An 18327-nucleotide genomic window follows, 5' to 3' on the forward strand; every position below is an offset into this window, starting at 1 on the left:
CAGAATCTTAGATAAAAATGTATTTATTATGCATCGCAATTTATAATGTACCTAAGTTGGATCAAATTTCGCAGGCCATGTCTGTGCATGACAGGCATGACTTGTAGACACGCCTATGTTTATATCTAAGGATTGAAAATGTAAAACAAGATTCCACGTTAATAGTTAATTCTGTTACCAAAAAATCTAAAAAATACATAAGCACAGTTTATTTTTATAGTCATTTTAAGTTCAAATATGGACGAAGTTTCATATTAAAAAACCTAGAATAACTATTTTAGTTATTTTGTTGTGATTGTATAATATTATTCGAGGGTACTTGAAACTTCTAAAATATACTATTATATATCTATGATAGTACCACGGTTTGTTGTTGATGTATAACGCGTTGTAAGTACCTAATGGATATTGTGATATTCCGGTGTATATTAAAGTGGATATTATAGGTCAAATTTTTTTTAATAAAAAGATACTTTATACCTTGACTGACATACCGTCTCCACTCAGAATCGTTTTTCTTATACAATAATATTATATCATTGAGTTCAAATTTAATACCATCCATTATACAGTGACCCACTTGTAACCTGATGTAAAGCATAGCGACATCCACTTACCCACCTTTTTTTCATTTTTTTTTTTGCAATTAAAAATACAAATTATTAGAATTTTACAAATTATGTTATACAATATACCTACACTATACAATTATAATATGTACAATACCCAGAATTAATTCAGTATACATTTTTACCGATATAAAAGTAATTTTCTTAAACTCTAATTTTATTTTAATAATATAATATAATTTATAATATAATAGGTAGGTATGTATGTTTTATATAATATGCATATTGAATTTTAACATTTTAAATAATTTTCTTAAAAAAAAACTACGCATTATTTAATGAAGCTTTAAACATTAAAACATATGGCATATGGCGTTCACTGACATATTTAGGTTCTTCTTACATTCTTATATTATATTAGTTGTTATTAAATCAATAGTGTGTTGTGAACATTGTTTATTTTGTGCTGAGGCAGTATAGTATAGAAACAGGTAGCTTATAAAAGAAATCGAGAAGTAAAATTTTATTTCATTTACTGTTCTACGTTTTCATTATTTTTTCATTAGTTTCTTACAATCTTGAACCTTCATATACCTTATACCGATTCAAAATGGTTTTCTTCAAACAGTATTTACTAACGCTTACATGTATAGTAATTGTAGTTCAGGTTATGCCTGCATCTGCTACAACGGATGAAGAATTATCACGCAGTAAGGATTAATTTATTGATTTACAACTATCGAATAATACATTTTTTTTTTAGATGCTTGCAAAGGTAATATATTTTTAGTTCATAATTACTAAATAAACAATAACTTAGAAAAGTTATGATAAAAATATTTTTATACTCATACCTAGGTACTAAAAAAGATTGCATGGGTCTAATAAATGCTCTCTTAGTAAATCGGGTAGAATTGTGAACGCTGCTTATCGGTGGTATCTTTTTCGGCTATTTCATAATACGATTGCATTATTTTTGTGCAATATTCTCTTGCTGGGATGATTTTATATGTAAATAAAACCTTTAAGATTATTTTATATGTATTAATTAGTGATCATAAAATGTATTTAAATATTATGTTTGTATTAATTGTTATTTATTATTTTACAATAATTAGTGTAACATATGGATTTTTTTATGGCTAACCTAACTTATTCACGTTAAAATAAACGCAACTTTATATCTGATACAGTGTTATTAATAATATCTAATATATCATCTTTTTTTATTCAAGAGTGCCATAAAATTATGAAAAATATTATATATTAATATTATATTGTGATCAGTATGTTAATTACGTTTTAACAAATGCACTAATTTAATTATTCTGAAAGGCGTCAACGATACTGAAAAAGTACTAATATTCTGATGTGTTTGTTATTAAAAATAAAAATAATAATATGTACGTCATATTATATTATATAGGTCATAAAAATATTTTAAATTTTCATGTGCCCTCAAATTTTTCTCGTGTGTCTTGTATTTGAATCACTGCATTAGGAGGTGGATCAAATTGGAAAACTCTGGGATTATATTATATATTATAATTTTTGATAACAGAAATGGTTGGGACAATTTGGTCCTAGTTCGGATAAATCCGAAGAAGAAGAAGTTGATTATTTACTTAAACAATTTTTAATGTTGATGTATATTGTTTATTCTTAAATTATAATTAAGATTAATGACCATTAATTGTTAATTTTAAGAAAATAATACATACCTAATCTATTGTTGATTGACGTTGATATCCTTTTGAATTTCGACTTGTCGTATTTATAAATAATTATAGCTATTAGGAAAGTGTCTTTATTGCGTGTGTAATGTTGACTAAGATTCAGTGGCCCGTGATTGGATCATTATTCATTTGAGATTAGTGAACCATTAAATTAGTTTTTTATGGTACCAACCTACTCAAGCTTATGTTTATTTAATTTTGTTTTAATTATTTTTAAATCCAATAGCGATTTTACTATGCTGTGGATTTGAAGGTAAGTTAATTTAAATTAATAATAATTGTATTTTATTATATTCTGTTTTTAAAGTAAATTTGACAAAATTATAAACTATAATTTATAAGCATTGACTTTTAATGTGATAATAAAAACAAATTAAAAATATTACTTTATTTCATATTTGGATATCTGTTCATAACACGGATAAATATTAATTTATTAATATTTTCATTCTTAGAAATATATTTAGTTTTTTTTCTAGTAGCCTTCTGACACGAAAACATTGCACGGATAGTAAAATTTATGGTGTATTGCGTTACTAGGAGGCCCTTGTCCGAACAATAATTCCAATAATTCATTTTTGAACCGTGTTTATTGTTTTATCATTATGTTGAATTTTTTGTTTCTACTTGGAGCAGCTTTTCCGCAAAAAAAAAAATGGATTCATACATCTCAGCAAGGCTGGGCATTAACGAGTTAATGTTAAAATTAAATTAAAACGTTAAGTTAGTTTACTCATTATTTTTTTTTCAAATTAACTTTTAACTTAATAGGTTACTTTTTTTAAGATTAACGTCTTAACTTCAAGTTAATTTTAATCAAAAGTAGGTATCTAAATTAAGTTAATTTTCGTTCTAAGAATAATGCAAATTTTTTAATGTGGTTTTTACTTCAATGTATAATTTTAAATTTTCCTGGTAATTGTTTTGAGCGCAAAGAAAATCTATCTAATAAACCATTTTATGTGTCTGGATTTTTTTATTTATGAAAATTAGTAAATTTTAACTTTAAACTAATTTAAGTTTCCTTTTTTTGAAAGGTCATTTTTAACTTAACTATATTATTTTAAAATCACTTAACAAGTTTAAAAAAAAAAATCGTCAACTTGCCCAACCTTGCATCACAGTTTTGATTTTTAATATCCCTGATACCATTTTGTAATAATAATATTTTTAGTAAATCATTTACTATCAGGGATGATACATTGTGCGCTTTTCCTCTGGCAAACTAATCTAACTCACCTCACATTTACCTTATAACTGTAATTCGTATAATTTGTTTTTATTTAATTATTTTTGTATTACTAAATTAGTTACAAAACGGTGAAATATCTCCATCTAACAAAATTTTGAGTTGTGGTTATTACTTTTTATAGCTATAATGAGAATATAACCTATTTATATACATAATATAATGCATCACTTACAGTTTTGCATATTTTGTGTGTAACTCAATAACCATCATCTTATCTAAATGTTTATTTAAATAGAAAACCGTCAATAATAAATTGTTTGTACGATGAAAAGTTATATATCAGCTGTTGAGCTGTATAATAGTTATATATAATTATTTTATGAATACTCGAACTCACACAACCGCGTTTAACTGACATACGAAATTCCTGACGTGCTACAGTATCCACTTAAAAACACAATAAATAATAGTTTGTTATTGTTCATCAATCAAACAGCCACTGCTGTATTTCTGCATTCGCGGACAGTTATGTTACAAACGTTACATTAAATAGTGATGTGTTATATTAGTTTACAATAATACTAGTATGATTAAATTTCAGATACTAACTCAGCGATTGATGGAATAACAAACGTGAATTATTTAGGTATTTATTTAAAAACGTACGTGTGATGTGGCCCCATTCCCCAGGTCTGTGATCTGGGTCCTAGCCTGTAATTTAAACCACAAAATAAAACATCATATTCTATACATTTTTAACGTCACCAATAAAAGAACAATAAATAAATAAATATAAATATATAAATTTATAAATATTATAAATGTCCAAAGACTCATATAATCATATACATAATATTAAGAAAATTCTTAGAAATTATGTCTACGAAATGGAATCATAAATGCTTTAAAATTCATTAAATTAATTTAAATTGCATATTTTTGTAATGTCTCAAACATATGGGTTTTATTGTAATTCACATTATTTATTTTAATACAACATATATAATTATTATTCAATACAACAATATTTATTATTTTAATATAATAAGAATATTGATAATCAACGCTGGATTTAAAAGGACATAGTTTTCGTATCGTAGGTCAGTGATTTGATTTAAGATAATTTCGTTGATAATTTATACAAAATTATTATTTCATCTGGTAATCTCAGTAACGGTGACACCAGGTAGCACGACGGCCCGAGTGTTCATCAGTGGCGGATTTAAGGGTTTAAAGTAAGTCGGAAAATCAATCAGAGGGCCTCCTACAAAATGTATCAGTAACATGCTTAACCCCATTTTACAGAATGTAGATTATAGTTAAAATGTAGCTTGACAAAAAACCATGCAAATATAAAAAAAAGTGGAGCCATAAAATTATACATACAATTATTATAAAGATTTAATTTGAGTTACACACTTTTAAATTTCGTACTACACACTTCACTTTTTGTATTACACACAGTTATAGGAGCTGCTATATACACAAAAGTCGATGATAAAATTACCATTTTATATTATAATTCACAAAAACAATAATGATGTGTGCGTATGTTTCTGTGGGTGACGGACCCACAACTCATTGCTTCTATTATACATTTTATACTTAATTTAATACTAATAATACTTATTTTAAATTTCAATCAATACTTTATAGTTATAGTTATAGCAATTGTATAGCAATTGTATAGCAATTTTATAGCAATTGTAAGAAACAATGTCCTAACCCGTTAAATGTATAAACATAAGAATATGAAAAACATAGTCCAAACGCATTCAAAGCCTTGTTTACCACATTTTTCAATATTTATGTGTACCTATCAGTTGCGAATTTATCGCAAAAACGGTCTTCAATAAATCATGATTTACGCTGTTGATTAAGTAGGTAATAAAAAGATTGTTAATATACTAACAAAATTATTGTTTTTATTTTCATGAAATCATGAATTATATTATATATTAATTTATAATTATAAATAATCTTATTTGTGATCAATGGTAGTGGGTAGAATGGAGAATACCTAACTTAGATTTACGTAGGTATATAAGTTATTTTATTACGATCTTTTCTACTTAATTTAATTATAATATTTTCTACTTTTGAAGTATTCCTATATATTTAAATTATTTTATTATTGAAACAATGGTAAATTATATTCCAGTTTGAAATATAATTTTTGTTTTGGTTAAAATTTAAAAAAAATTAACTTTATAATAATTTAGATGGGCCTTAGACCTCAGTGCACAATTTAGGAAAGGGGTCTGTTGGCAATTTCCGACTAATCGACCGTTAAATCCACCACTGGTGTCCACGGTGATGTGTTGATACTCTACTCACACAGCTAGGTCAAACTCTAGTCTGCCTTGGGGAAGGTGGCCGAGAGCCGTAAAGTTTGTTACAACCTACTGAAATATTATAATATTGTTCAACATTTGATGCAAAAAATTAAGTTAGTATAATGTATCTGCCTGTATAATTGTGTAATTAATCAATTTTCTTTATTTTTAGAAAGAATACGTACGTATTTTCATTGATTTTACAATTATGTGTTTTTTTATTTTGTGTTTGTGCACACGATAAGTAGTCGAAATAATGCTTCGATTGTCAACTTCAGTATCTTGTTCGACGGGAAAGAGAATCTAGTTGATGTATTGGAGTGGTCAAAATTTGAAAATCCCAGCAATTTTCAAAAGTGCCTGAAAAAAACAAAGAAAAAATTAAGGAAAAAGGGGAATTTTTACGCAAAAACGGTTTTTGACAAAATCCGATTTTGGTTTTTGGCGTAACTCTAAAACAAATTACATAAAATTTTCACTGGTTGTTTATATTAGTATTTATTATACACGATACAATTTTCAAAATATTTTGATGTGTTTTCAACTGTATACGGACATTTACATTTTAAATTTTTTTTTTAGTTTTTTTTTCTATGAATGTCAATAAAATTATATTTGTTGTGTAAAAAAGATTGAACATTTAATACAAGGCTCTTTATATATTGTTACAATTAAATTTGAAAATATTAAAAATCAGGTCACAATTTCTTTTATAAGCATTTAAAGTTCATATATTTACATAACTCGTAAAAATCATGAAAATTAAAACTCCTAATTGGCTCCCAACTGATAGCCTAATTGGCTATCAACTAATGATATATGATATAATTATGACCATTTATAATGCATTATCGGATTAACGATTAGAGTATTGCAAACAGTATATCCGGCCCTGTGTCGCTAAAAATATTAAAGTCGCGTACTTTTCCAACTTTTATATTATGAGAACCACTTGTTGAAAATTATATTGGGAGCCAATTCAATGATCCTTTTCTGGGGAGCCAATTCAATGTTCGATGAGGTACTTTACCTAATATTGGGAGCCAATTTAATGGTCACCGCGCAATGCAACTCCTTGCATAATTATCCATAGGTAAAATAGGCATCTGTGGATAAATATGCGATAAGTGACATTGCGCATGCACATATCTACCACCTAATTCGGTGAATCGTAGCTGACATTGATTATCAGCAATGTTTTTTTGTATTGATTTAATACGCTATTGCTTCATCCATAGAATACGATCTAAGTCGAATATCGTATGTTTCTTGCTAATGCGCTACTCGATATTTACAAAAACAATATTCCACTTGTTTTGCTCAAAGCAGAAGAAAATAAACTGAATATCTTCAAAATTGAGTGAACATTCAACGCATTTCATATTCTGTTTTTTGTCAATTCACTCAATTGGCCGTAACTAGAAGTAGGACGAAAAGAAAACATTTTGAAGAAAATTTTAGTAATGAACCAGTAGTAAACCCTAGGCTGAAATTTAAAATTTATACTTATTTTGGCGCACATGATGCAGCAATAATGGCTATAGAAAACAGATTTCACTCGACTGCACAAAATCTTTTAAGATATATATATCATTCTTCTCGAAAAATTGTTTAAATTAGGTTAAAAACGAAAAACTACCTGCAGTAGGGCACTATAGATACAGGTATGCTACGCCGCCATTTTGCGACTAATAATGTTATGTGAATATGAATTTCTCCCCCTTTATTTTATTATTTTATCATTGATAAATGAGTCGCAAAATGGTGGCATAGCATACCCATGATATTATATAGAGCCTTACCTGCAGATGTGTTCTGTACATTTTGTGTTTGCATTACCTATTAAAAAGTAGTTTGGCGCCACTGATTGTCAATTAATAGTGTTATAATTTACAATCCATAAGTGATATAATATTTACGTGACAAAATAAATACTAAACTAATAGATACTTGACACTTATTGAAATCCATAAATCATAATACAGTTAGAAGTTTTAATTTCTTTCCAGAAGAACTATAACTATACTTATAACTAGGTAGTATGTTTTGGTTGCAAGCCTTTAAAATTGTTTATACTCGGGTGACTTAAACGTCTGTGTGCAATGTGCATATGATATTATAATATATTTTAGTACCTATATAGAGAGATATTATTATTATTTTTTCATTTATTATCATGCTATGATGATTATTGAATTTTGATGATTCAATTTAAAATAAGTAAATAATAACAATAATGACAGTACTTGTTTCTTCCTAAGACTTCGATTTAATATTTTTAGATACGCAAGTAATAAAATTAATAATTAATATATTATTATTTATTTTACAGTCTACCGTATGTATCATTTTTTGAGTTTTTTATTTAATTTATTTTTTTTTTGGAAGTTTCTTGGTAAATTTACACTTGTAATATTTTTATTTTTTTAATATTGTTTTTCAAATTATTAGAAATCATAGATTATTATGAGAGAGCGTTACTTAAGAACCTATTTAACCTAAGAATCTATTAAAAAAACTTTTTTTAACCTCGTATATTCCTGAAACATGTTTTATATTTTTCATATTTTTTGGCATGAATTTATGCATAGTTAATACGGCCTAAAAATATTTGATTTTATGTTGATGAGCTGAGTAGTTATTATGATAATTGTAAGTTACAAAGTAGTAAAATATATATAATAAATATTTGAAGTATAAATAAACTATGAAATGAATATAGGTACCTACAAATTAATAGCACATTTAGATTTGTTTTATATTTATACAAGAAAAAATCGATTTAAAAGTTGGTACCCTACTGAAAATTTTGAAAACTATAGAGTACCTAATTTTCAAATAAATCACTAGATTTTTCACTTTAATTATAGCAAATTATAACTAATTTAAAATCATACTTATAAATTCCCACCGTGTATTTTGTTTCTAGTTATGAATGGTATGTTGTTTATAATTTATGTTATACAATATTGTATTAGATTAATCTTTAGTAATACGCTGATATGCGTATTATGCTGATTCTTGTGTTTTTTAGAATAAGTCATCAAATTTTAATGGTTTTATGAGTATTTGTAGCGGCCAATGCCACTTCAAAAATTACGAAACTAGTAGTTTCCTACAATTACCAGTTATTACCCTCTTTGAGTATAGTAATTATATAATAGTTATACATCTTAAATTTAAAATTTAAAATTCTATGTCCATGCACTTTTTTCAAAAATATACGAATTACGTATTTGAGTACGTAAAATGTATTTGAATAATTTTAGCATAGTAACCATTAACGTTCTGTTATTTACATATTTATTATTTTTGTTATTTGCTGCAGTAACACATACATACATACAAAAATCATAAGTTATACATAATATAAATATAACAGGTACATTACAATAGGTTTTATAGTGAAATCATAAGTGTGTAGTATTTGAATACAACAATGTGCGGCTTTAACATATGAAACGATTGTGGCTTGGTTCTCTATTTTATTGCGAGTGTGTGGTTTTAGGAGTCAACAAATTATGCTAGTTGGATCGCTGAAAAGGTTAATCTCGTATTCCAACGCGGAACATCATTTTTTTATTTTAAGAGTTTTTTTTCTATTCAATTCTTGTATAATATACTTAATTATACATGTACTCAATAAATTTCATAATTTTCAATCAATACAAATACTGTATTAAGTGAAAAATCGTCCAATGATGACAAATTAAAAAAATTAAATAGGTTATAATAAATAATAAGACAATAAATGCATACCGGTATTTTCCTCTAGACATAAAATAATAAACATGCTATTCAATAAATTATATTATACTATATGAATCACAATCTAAGGATCATAGGGATGACTGCTTAATATTATTGTGAAATAAATAATAATAATATAAATTAATATTTTATAATTTATTTTCTAGGATATGGTGAGATACATTTTTGACTATTTCTTTTAATGACTTATAATTCATTTTTGTTTGAAAGTTTCTTGGTAAATTTACAAAAGCAATATTTATATATTTTTTTTTTTTAGATAGTTTTTTAATCAATTTGAAATCATATAATAGTATACAATTTCCAACTCTGTAACATTCTTTAAAAATTAGACGTTATAAAAGCTATAATTGATAGGAGAGTGAGGATTATCGCGAATGTACCTATAGTTCTCAGGTCAGCTACATACTTGCCAGCTACTTGCTACTTGCTACTTGCTACTTGCTACCAGCTACTTGCTATTCCGATAACGTTTATAGTTTGGTTTGATAGGTGTAAATATATTTTGCTCTTCTAATCTTACATAATTAAAATGGTTCTTTTGTTTTTCACGGCCCTTTTGAAAACTACTGGAATATTTTTACATTTGACCCCCAAAGTACCAGCTAGATTCACTTTCCTATCAGAAAAGATACTGTTGAAGAAAATTTATGAATTTTTAGTGTCCTATAAGGTGATGACGCAGACTCAAAAATAAAAAAACACACGACTTTGTAAAATCAATACATTCATCGCTCCAATGTGAATCTAATCTATTATATTATTGTAACAACATACATACATATTGTAAAAATATATTTTATGTAGGTTAGATTAAGTATCTTTATAATACTTGCTACAGAGAAAGTACTCTTAGGGTTGCTTTTACAATGCTCTAACAAAGAATTTATTACCGGCAGGATTTCACTGCTTAAGTGTTCGTTAACACAATTTTTACCAAAACAAGAAAAAACGCAATCAAAGATACCTCTATTTTCATAAAAGCTTACACATAACCAGTACCTCTACTTCAACCATTCTTCCTCAAAAAAAAAAAAAAAAATGAACTGAATCCAATATATAAAAATTAAACTTATTTAGCCTATCGACACATTGGAAAACATATGCAGATGTATCAAAAAATACAGTAGGACTTGCAATTGCAATAATCTAGTCAAACAGTCAAGCGGCACATCGCATCTTAAAACACAACTCAATTTATACAGCTGAATAGGTATCTAGCTTTATTGAAAGCCACAGAATAAGTTTCTCTGCAGAGAATAAATGCTCGACCATATTACTGACTCACTTAGTGCTCTCGGAAACTTAGACAATCCTGAAAAAAACAATCTCATATACACTCGAATATTGAATAAAATGTTTAAAAACAAAAAACGCATTAATATTGTTAATATTTGACAGTACTTGAATCTTAGATTAAATATTTTTAGATACATAAATAATAATATTAATTAATATTTTATAATTTATTTTTCAGCTTTCTGTAAGAAACATTTATGATTTTTTTTTAAGACTTATAATTCATTTTTGTTTGAAAGTTTCTTGGTAAATTCACAAAAGCAATATTTTTATATTTTTTTTACATTGTTTTTTATTCAATTTGAAATCATACAATATACAATTTTCAAATTCTATAACATTCTTTAAAAATTAGACGTTATAAAACCTATAAATGATAGGAGAGTGTTGATTATCCCGAATGTACCTATTGTTCTCAGGTCATCTACATATTTACTTGCGATTCCGATAACGTTTATAGTGTGGTTTGATAGGTGTAAATATATTTTGCTCACCTAATCTAATCTAATTAAAATGGTTCTTTTGTTTTTCATGGCCCTTTTGAAAACTACTGGGATATTTTTACTTTTGACCCCCAAAGTACCAACTAGATTCTCTTTCCTATCAGAAAAGAAAATCAATACATTCTTCGTTTCACTCAGAATCTAAAAATTATATATTCATAATTAAAAAAAAAATTATAATTTAAAGAAATGCAGCTAAAAACAAAAAAAAATTTAATTAAAAATCAAAAATATTGTTTTTCAAAATTTGTACAGACAATATTTTATATTTCCTTATGAGGACTTACGTTTTACCTCTCTTATCGACATCGTATAGTAAACCCACCCGGGCAGACTGAATTGACGAAGAATAAATCTTCCCAGCGAAACTTGTCTAGTGGTCTGTGAGGCGATTAATGATGCAATGTTCAGAGTAATTGCGGCATGGCACCGGTTGTCGGCCCACTCGAAATGTTTACCTCCTCTTCGTCATGCGGCTTCTCAAAATAAAAAAATGAAGTCATTTATTCACAAAATTTTAAAACGTATTATTGCAATTTTTAGTTGATTGTATGTCCTTATATGCTAAATCAATATTATAAATAAACTATTATTAATGACTACATTTTTTATTTTGTTCCAGCTAAGGAAATAAGTAATTTAACACTTTTTTTTTTATTGGTCTCAAAATTACAATGTCGCAATACATTTGTAGTAAAATAGAAACAAAAATATATCTTATTAATTATTTAATTAAATATATATGGTTTTAAAAACAATTAATTATTTATGTACATTATAATATTGTTAACAAAATATTATATTTTGTTTATTTCATTATTGTTTTGAAGAATTCTACTATGTTAATTTCTTAGTCTTTGTTTAAAACTAACTTGTTCTAATAGGGTGGCTTATGTAGTTTTTTTTTGCTATCTCTGTTTTTTGGACTGTGTTTATTGTAATCGATTTTATTTTGTATGACATACTTATGTTTTATGGTCTTTAATCTTATAAAGTTTTCCATTTTTTAACGATAAGTTTTTCTTTTTATATCATATTATAATGATATTTGAATACCATTAGAAATTATTAATCTACCAATGACATTTAAATAACTATAATACTTGCTAAAGAGAACATTCACTTAAGGCCTTTCTTAAGTGAGCATATCTTATGTCAGAATATTTTATGTTTATTTTTATTGTCATATTTTTACTTTTCCTTCTCGTGGAATGGCCTGAAGACAAATTAAATATTTTTGTTAACTTATTATATCCTGTATTGAATGGATGTGTATTCAAAACTTGTTATTGAATATCGAATGTGTTGTATATAACACTGCTAACGAATGACGTACCTATGACGTTTACAGCTTCACATTTTTTCCTTAGACCTAATATTACAAACGTATAACTTATGTGAATTTCTTTTCTAAAGAAAATACATTTTCATAATTCCATATAACTAGTTGTTATAATATGTTCTTTCAGAATAATTTTATAGTTCTATCATGTAATATAATGGTGTCTATACTATTCGTTCTTGTCCACAAGCCTATTAAATTTCATTTGTACATGCCTACATATCGTTTTGACTTTTTCAGAAATGACGTTTTTATTTATTTTGTTTTCTTTACTATAGATACCATAAATAGTATAATAAATCAATTATTAATGATTAGAGTAACATTTTTATTTAATTCTGATACATTTTTTCCCCAACAAAATGTATATTAATCCTTAATCATAGTGTAATCTATATTGAACACTATTCTAATCAATTAAAAATTATCATTTGCAGTGATATATTTAGGCAGTACGTATTATTTAATAATTATTAATATTTAATAGTTAAATAATAATGTTTATTTGCTTGGATTCGGTCGTTTAAATGTTTGTGGTTTTGATGGAGTTCATTCAAATTATTTTTAAACGGATAGGTATAAAAAAAAATTAGGACTGCAATTTTGATATTAATTAATGCACTAAGTTAAGAGAAACCTTGTACTACATAATATTCCATTTTTTCACCGAATATATTTGTTTTTATACCCACTAAATTGCAAAAAGAATTTGAATATCTCCGACTCGATAGCTTCTAAAATGTAACATATTTATAGAATGTTTATTATCATTGATATCTTATCATCTACTATTTTGACGCTATACTATAGTTTTGGGGCTTCCATTCCCAATTCAGTTAATTTACTTAAACCCAGTTTCGTGTTGATTACATGTATAGTCAACGTTTCGCCTGACTTTGAAATATGATCCTGAAATTTGATGTTCAACTGAGGAATAACTGAATCGGTTGATTTATGTTATTTGATTGTAGACTCATTGGAAATAGTTTCGAAGTCAAACATAGCTATTCCTTGTGATTGTTCAAAATTTAATATGTGCATCTTTCTGTCAGTGTTGCCCACGAAGTACCATGGTTTTCAAAGTCATCTCTAATGGTTGTATAATGTTGGTAGCTATACCGGCTATATGTATATTTTGATCTTAAATAGAAAACCTTTTAAGATGGTGAAGTTTTTAAAATAAACGAGTGCCATTAACTTACCATTATATGCGGACCAATCCTAGAAATCCCAAAAATATCGATTGATTGTCTGATAGCAGTAAGCTATTTCCGCCATCCTTAGACGTCAGTGTATTTTATTATTCGATTTATTATTTTTTTCCACACTCCTCTAAAGCTTGAAAATATAAATCTTCAAACTCTTTGCTGTATTCGTAGTGTTCTTTATTTCAATATTTTAATTCTCTAATTTTGTTATACTCGTGACATTTGTATGTGCTTCTTCACATTTATTTATTCTGCATTACTCACTAAGATATCAATATCTCTGTAGGTAAAGTATATCGTTCTAGTTATCTTGCCTTTTAAAATACAATGACGGTGTATTCGCAACGCGTTATCTTCCATTTTTACTGTGGACTTGTTATGAGAACAAATTATATACATCAACATATTTAGCTAAATTAAAATTTTAATTTTGTTTTGGAAAATACTCTATTTCCTTAATTTTTTTTTTAACACTACATATTTGGAAATCGAATTTACATAAGAAGTTTAAGACTGGTAAACTTATTGAAGCAGTTACTCCTATATTTTGGATGTATTGAAAATTTATAGTTGTTACTCCGATTGAATTTGCAATACTGATGACCCCTTGAAAATTATTCTTTACAGCACACCAATGTTAGACATATGATACCTTGAATGCTGATACCTTAGTTATTTTGACTACTCTAGTCATTCAACAGCTGCACATTGAATGGTCTCAGATGAATACATTAATTCCGGACAAACGGACCATAGTATTGCATAAATAATGAACTGTATTTAAGTTTTTTTAAAGATTTTATTTCTTTCTTGAAGAATTTGATATTTTTAAATAGCATCTTTTGGTTCCAAGCCTACGAAATCCTTTATACTCGGATGACTTATACACCCATATGTATCTTATACTATAATATATTTTAATATAAAAATAGATATTATTATTATTTATCACCTTGTTATCATGGGATGATTAATTTTTACTATTGATTATTAAATTTGAAATAATTCGTTATCAACAATGATTTTAGTTTTTTACAATACTTGGTTTTTCTACGACTTTGAATTCATTATATTTAGATACATAAATAAGAAGGTTATTAATTTATATTTTATATTTTTTTTTACAGCCGACAGTATGAATTATTTATTATTATTTTTTTTATTTTATTGTTCTTTAATATGTATTTTTGTTTGAAAGTTTCTCAGTATATTTACACAACCAATGATTATCATTGTTTAAATTGTTTTTATTTTCAAATCTTAAAAATTTTAGAAATTAGACGTTATAATAGCTATAAATTATGGAAGAGTGTGATTTTTTCCGAATATATAAATATGTTACAAGACACCTATGTTTATAACACGAACTTTAGCGTATGTACGATTAACTGCTGACTGATTTGTTAATATTAAAACACACACATAATTTTAAGGCCTTTGGCCAACACACACAATGTATTAGTAAGTTAGTTCACTGTGCACCTTAGACCTCAATACAAACTACGATTACCGGACTCTTTATGACTACGGTACAGTCGGATAGTATAATAGAACATAGTTGATATATTTCTGAGTATTATTATTTACAATAAAACATAATTATAACTGAAATGAAGGCCTAGTAATTTAAATATATTTAAGATCCTGATATTATCTACATATCTGCCCCCAGCTATGGTATTTATATCTATATAATCCTACGATTCTCGCTGGATATCTTATATTTAACTGGTCGTTAAAAAGAATACTTACACTCGAATATTGAATAAAATGTTTAAAACCAAAAACGCATTAATATTGTTAATATTTGGCAGTACTTGATTCTTAGATTAAATATTTTTAGATACATAAATAATAATATTAATTAATATTTTATAATTTATTTTCCAGATGCCCGTAAGAAACATTTTTGATTATTTTTTTAATAACTCATAGTAGTATATATATGCCGGTCCTGGCACAGTGCCCTTTTTAACCTTAAAAATAATATATACCCCAAAATATTTTTCTAAAAATCTAATTGCAATAATAATTAAAATATTTTCCCAAAAATCTAATTGCAATAATTATTAAAATATTTTTTCACAAATCTAATTGCAAAAATCCCCCCAAAATACTTTTTCTCAAAACTTTTGACATTAATAATTAAAATATTTTTTCGCAAAACTTATGAAATTAATTAAAATATTTTTCCCAAAATACTTATGTTATAAAGACACATTCCTAGTACATGAAAGCAAGTCGAAAATACAAATGATACCATGGAGGGCGAATCGCCCTCTCTACTCCAAACGAAAAATACAGCATTTAAATATTTTTCAATGGAAATATTCCACACATTTCCTTAAAGTCGACAACTAGGGACTTGTCAGAGTATACTCAGATGAGGAAACTCAAGTCGAAAATACAAACGATAACAGGGGGGGGGGGGCGTTTCACCCTCCCTGGCTTAAACGAAAAAAACAGCATTTCAATCAGGTTTATATTCTCTTGTCTTAATCCTTCAAGAATATTTTTGAAAATACTTATGAAATTAATTAATTCAAATCCAAAAATCTTTGAAAACGATTTTACACTATGTTACCATGAGGGGGACTTATAAAGAATTAAAATTAAAAGTGTTTGACGTAAAAATAAACATTCTTACATGAATAGAAACGGAGTTATACTTATATGAAAAATATGAAGCGGGGGGTAAACTTTTAATATGTAGTGTAGATAAGCATATAAAACATATCTGTGTTGATCCGACTGGAAAATACCAAATAATAAATGAAATATAGGACTTGTAATATTTAACGAGGTCAAATTATTAAAAAAAAATGCAAAAAATCTGCAAAAGTAGTCCCATTGTACAGACATCGATGTTTTTATTTTTTATATTTTTTATTTTTTTTATTTTTTTGTTGACATCTGTACAACAGGACTACTAAGATATATAGCCGTCATCGTATCACAACACAATGAGGAGACGTTATTTGTAGATTCCAGGGACCAGTGAGGGGAACCTTAGCTGTGATATCGCAGGTCACACTAGTGTCTTAAATCCGACTATACTCATCATATAATCGAACAAGCCACGTGTCGTGTAGAGCTATAAATACCACATATAAATTCCCCCCTGCCAGTATTGAATCTATCATGTATGCATACAAAGCCTAACGCGTTCCCCACTGCGCCACGACACTCGGGCATGTATATTAGTATAACAAACACTATTTAAATAAAATTAAACTAGTATAATTATACCACGCTGTATACTTCACACTGTATAGTAGTCAGCAGATAACATTCCACAACAGGATGTTAAAAAATAATCAGTCTAATTACATATTATTATTATTATTATTCGAATTATGTAATTAGTTGTTCGTCATGAGTCGTTCATTCTTTATTATTTTACATTTAAATATTATTATTCATCATAATAACATCGAACATCTAACGTAAACATCGAACGTCTAACGTAAACATCGAACGTCTAACGTAAATATTGCACGTTGTTATGTTGTTACGATTTTTTAATAATAAAATTATAATAAGATTTATATATAACAAAACATTGAGTAAAACATGTAAAAACTAACATAAACATCGAACGTCTAACGTCTAACAACTAACGTAAACATCGAACGTCTAACGTAAACATCAAACGTCTAACGTTACGTTGTTACGTTGTTATGTTGTTACGCTGTTACGTTGTTATGTTGTTACGTTGTTACGTTGTTACGTTGTTACGTTGTTACGTTGTTACGTTATTTAGAAATTAATATAATTAAATACGAGTTTAAACATTTTTTTAAGGGCGAATCGCCCTCTCTACTCCAAACGAAAAATACAGAATTTAAACATTAATGTTTATTTACATCAGGATTTATACAGAATTGTAGGAACACTTTGGATTTATACAGAGTATACTCTGATGTTTACGAGATGAAGAAATCAAGTCGAAAATACAAATGATACCATGGAGGGCGAATCACCCTCTCTACTCCAAACGAAAAATACAGCATTTAAATATTTTTCAATGGAAATATTCCATTGAAAACAAACACATTTCCTTAAAGTCGACAACTAGGGACTTGTCAGAGTATACTCAGATGAGGAAACTCAAGTCAAAAATACAAACGATAACAGGGGGGGGGGGGCGTTTCGCCCTCCCTGGCTTAAACGAAAAAAAACGGCATTTCAATCAGGTTTATATTCTCTTGTCTTAATCCTTCAAGAATATTTTTCTAATCTTTTTTGTTTTGATCTATAATTAGTTTATTGAGATGGTTTACAAAGTCATTTCTACATATATTTGTTTTATAATGTCCCCAAGCTAATGTGACAATACCATTTTCTAAAATAAATCTTTTATCATCATAA

At 27.0% G+C, this 18327-nt stretch overlaps 1 protein-coding gene across 1 annotated transcript in view; it reads left to right on the forward strand.

Moving 5' to 3' along the window:
* Window positions 1-1100: 1100 nt before the first annotated feature.
* LOC100302376 (uncharacterized) overlaps window positions 1101-18327 on the forward strand; it is a gene marked incomplete in the record, with an annotated part of 87772 nt that continues 70545 nt past the window's right edge. Inside the window, 5 exon segments of the mRNA NM_001162963.1 lie at window positions 1101-1279; window positions 1333-1344; window positions 2532-2558; window positions 4099-4143; window positions 6006-6016. Of these exon segments, the coding sequence (NP_001156435.1) occupies window positions 1180-1279; window positions 1333-1344; window positions 2532-2558; window positions 4099-4143; window positions 6006-6016 (195 nt within the window).

The sequence above is a fragment of the Acyrthosiphon pisum genome, chromosome A1 (genome assembly GCF_005508785.2).
Source record: "Acyrthosiphon pisum isolate AL4f chromosome A1, pea_aphid_22Mar2018_4r6ur, whole genome shotgun sequence".
Lineage (NCBI taxonomy): Eukaryota > Metazoa > Arthropoda > Insecta > Hemiptera > Aphididae > Acyrthosiphon > Acyrthosiphon pisum.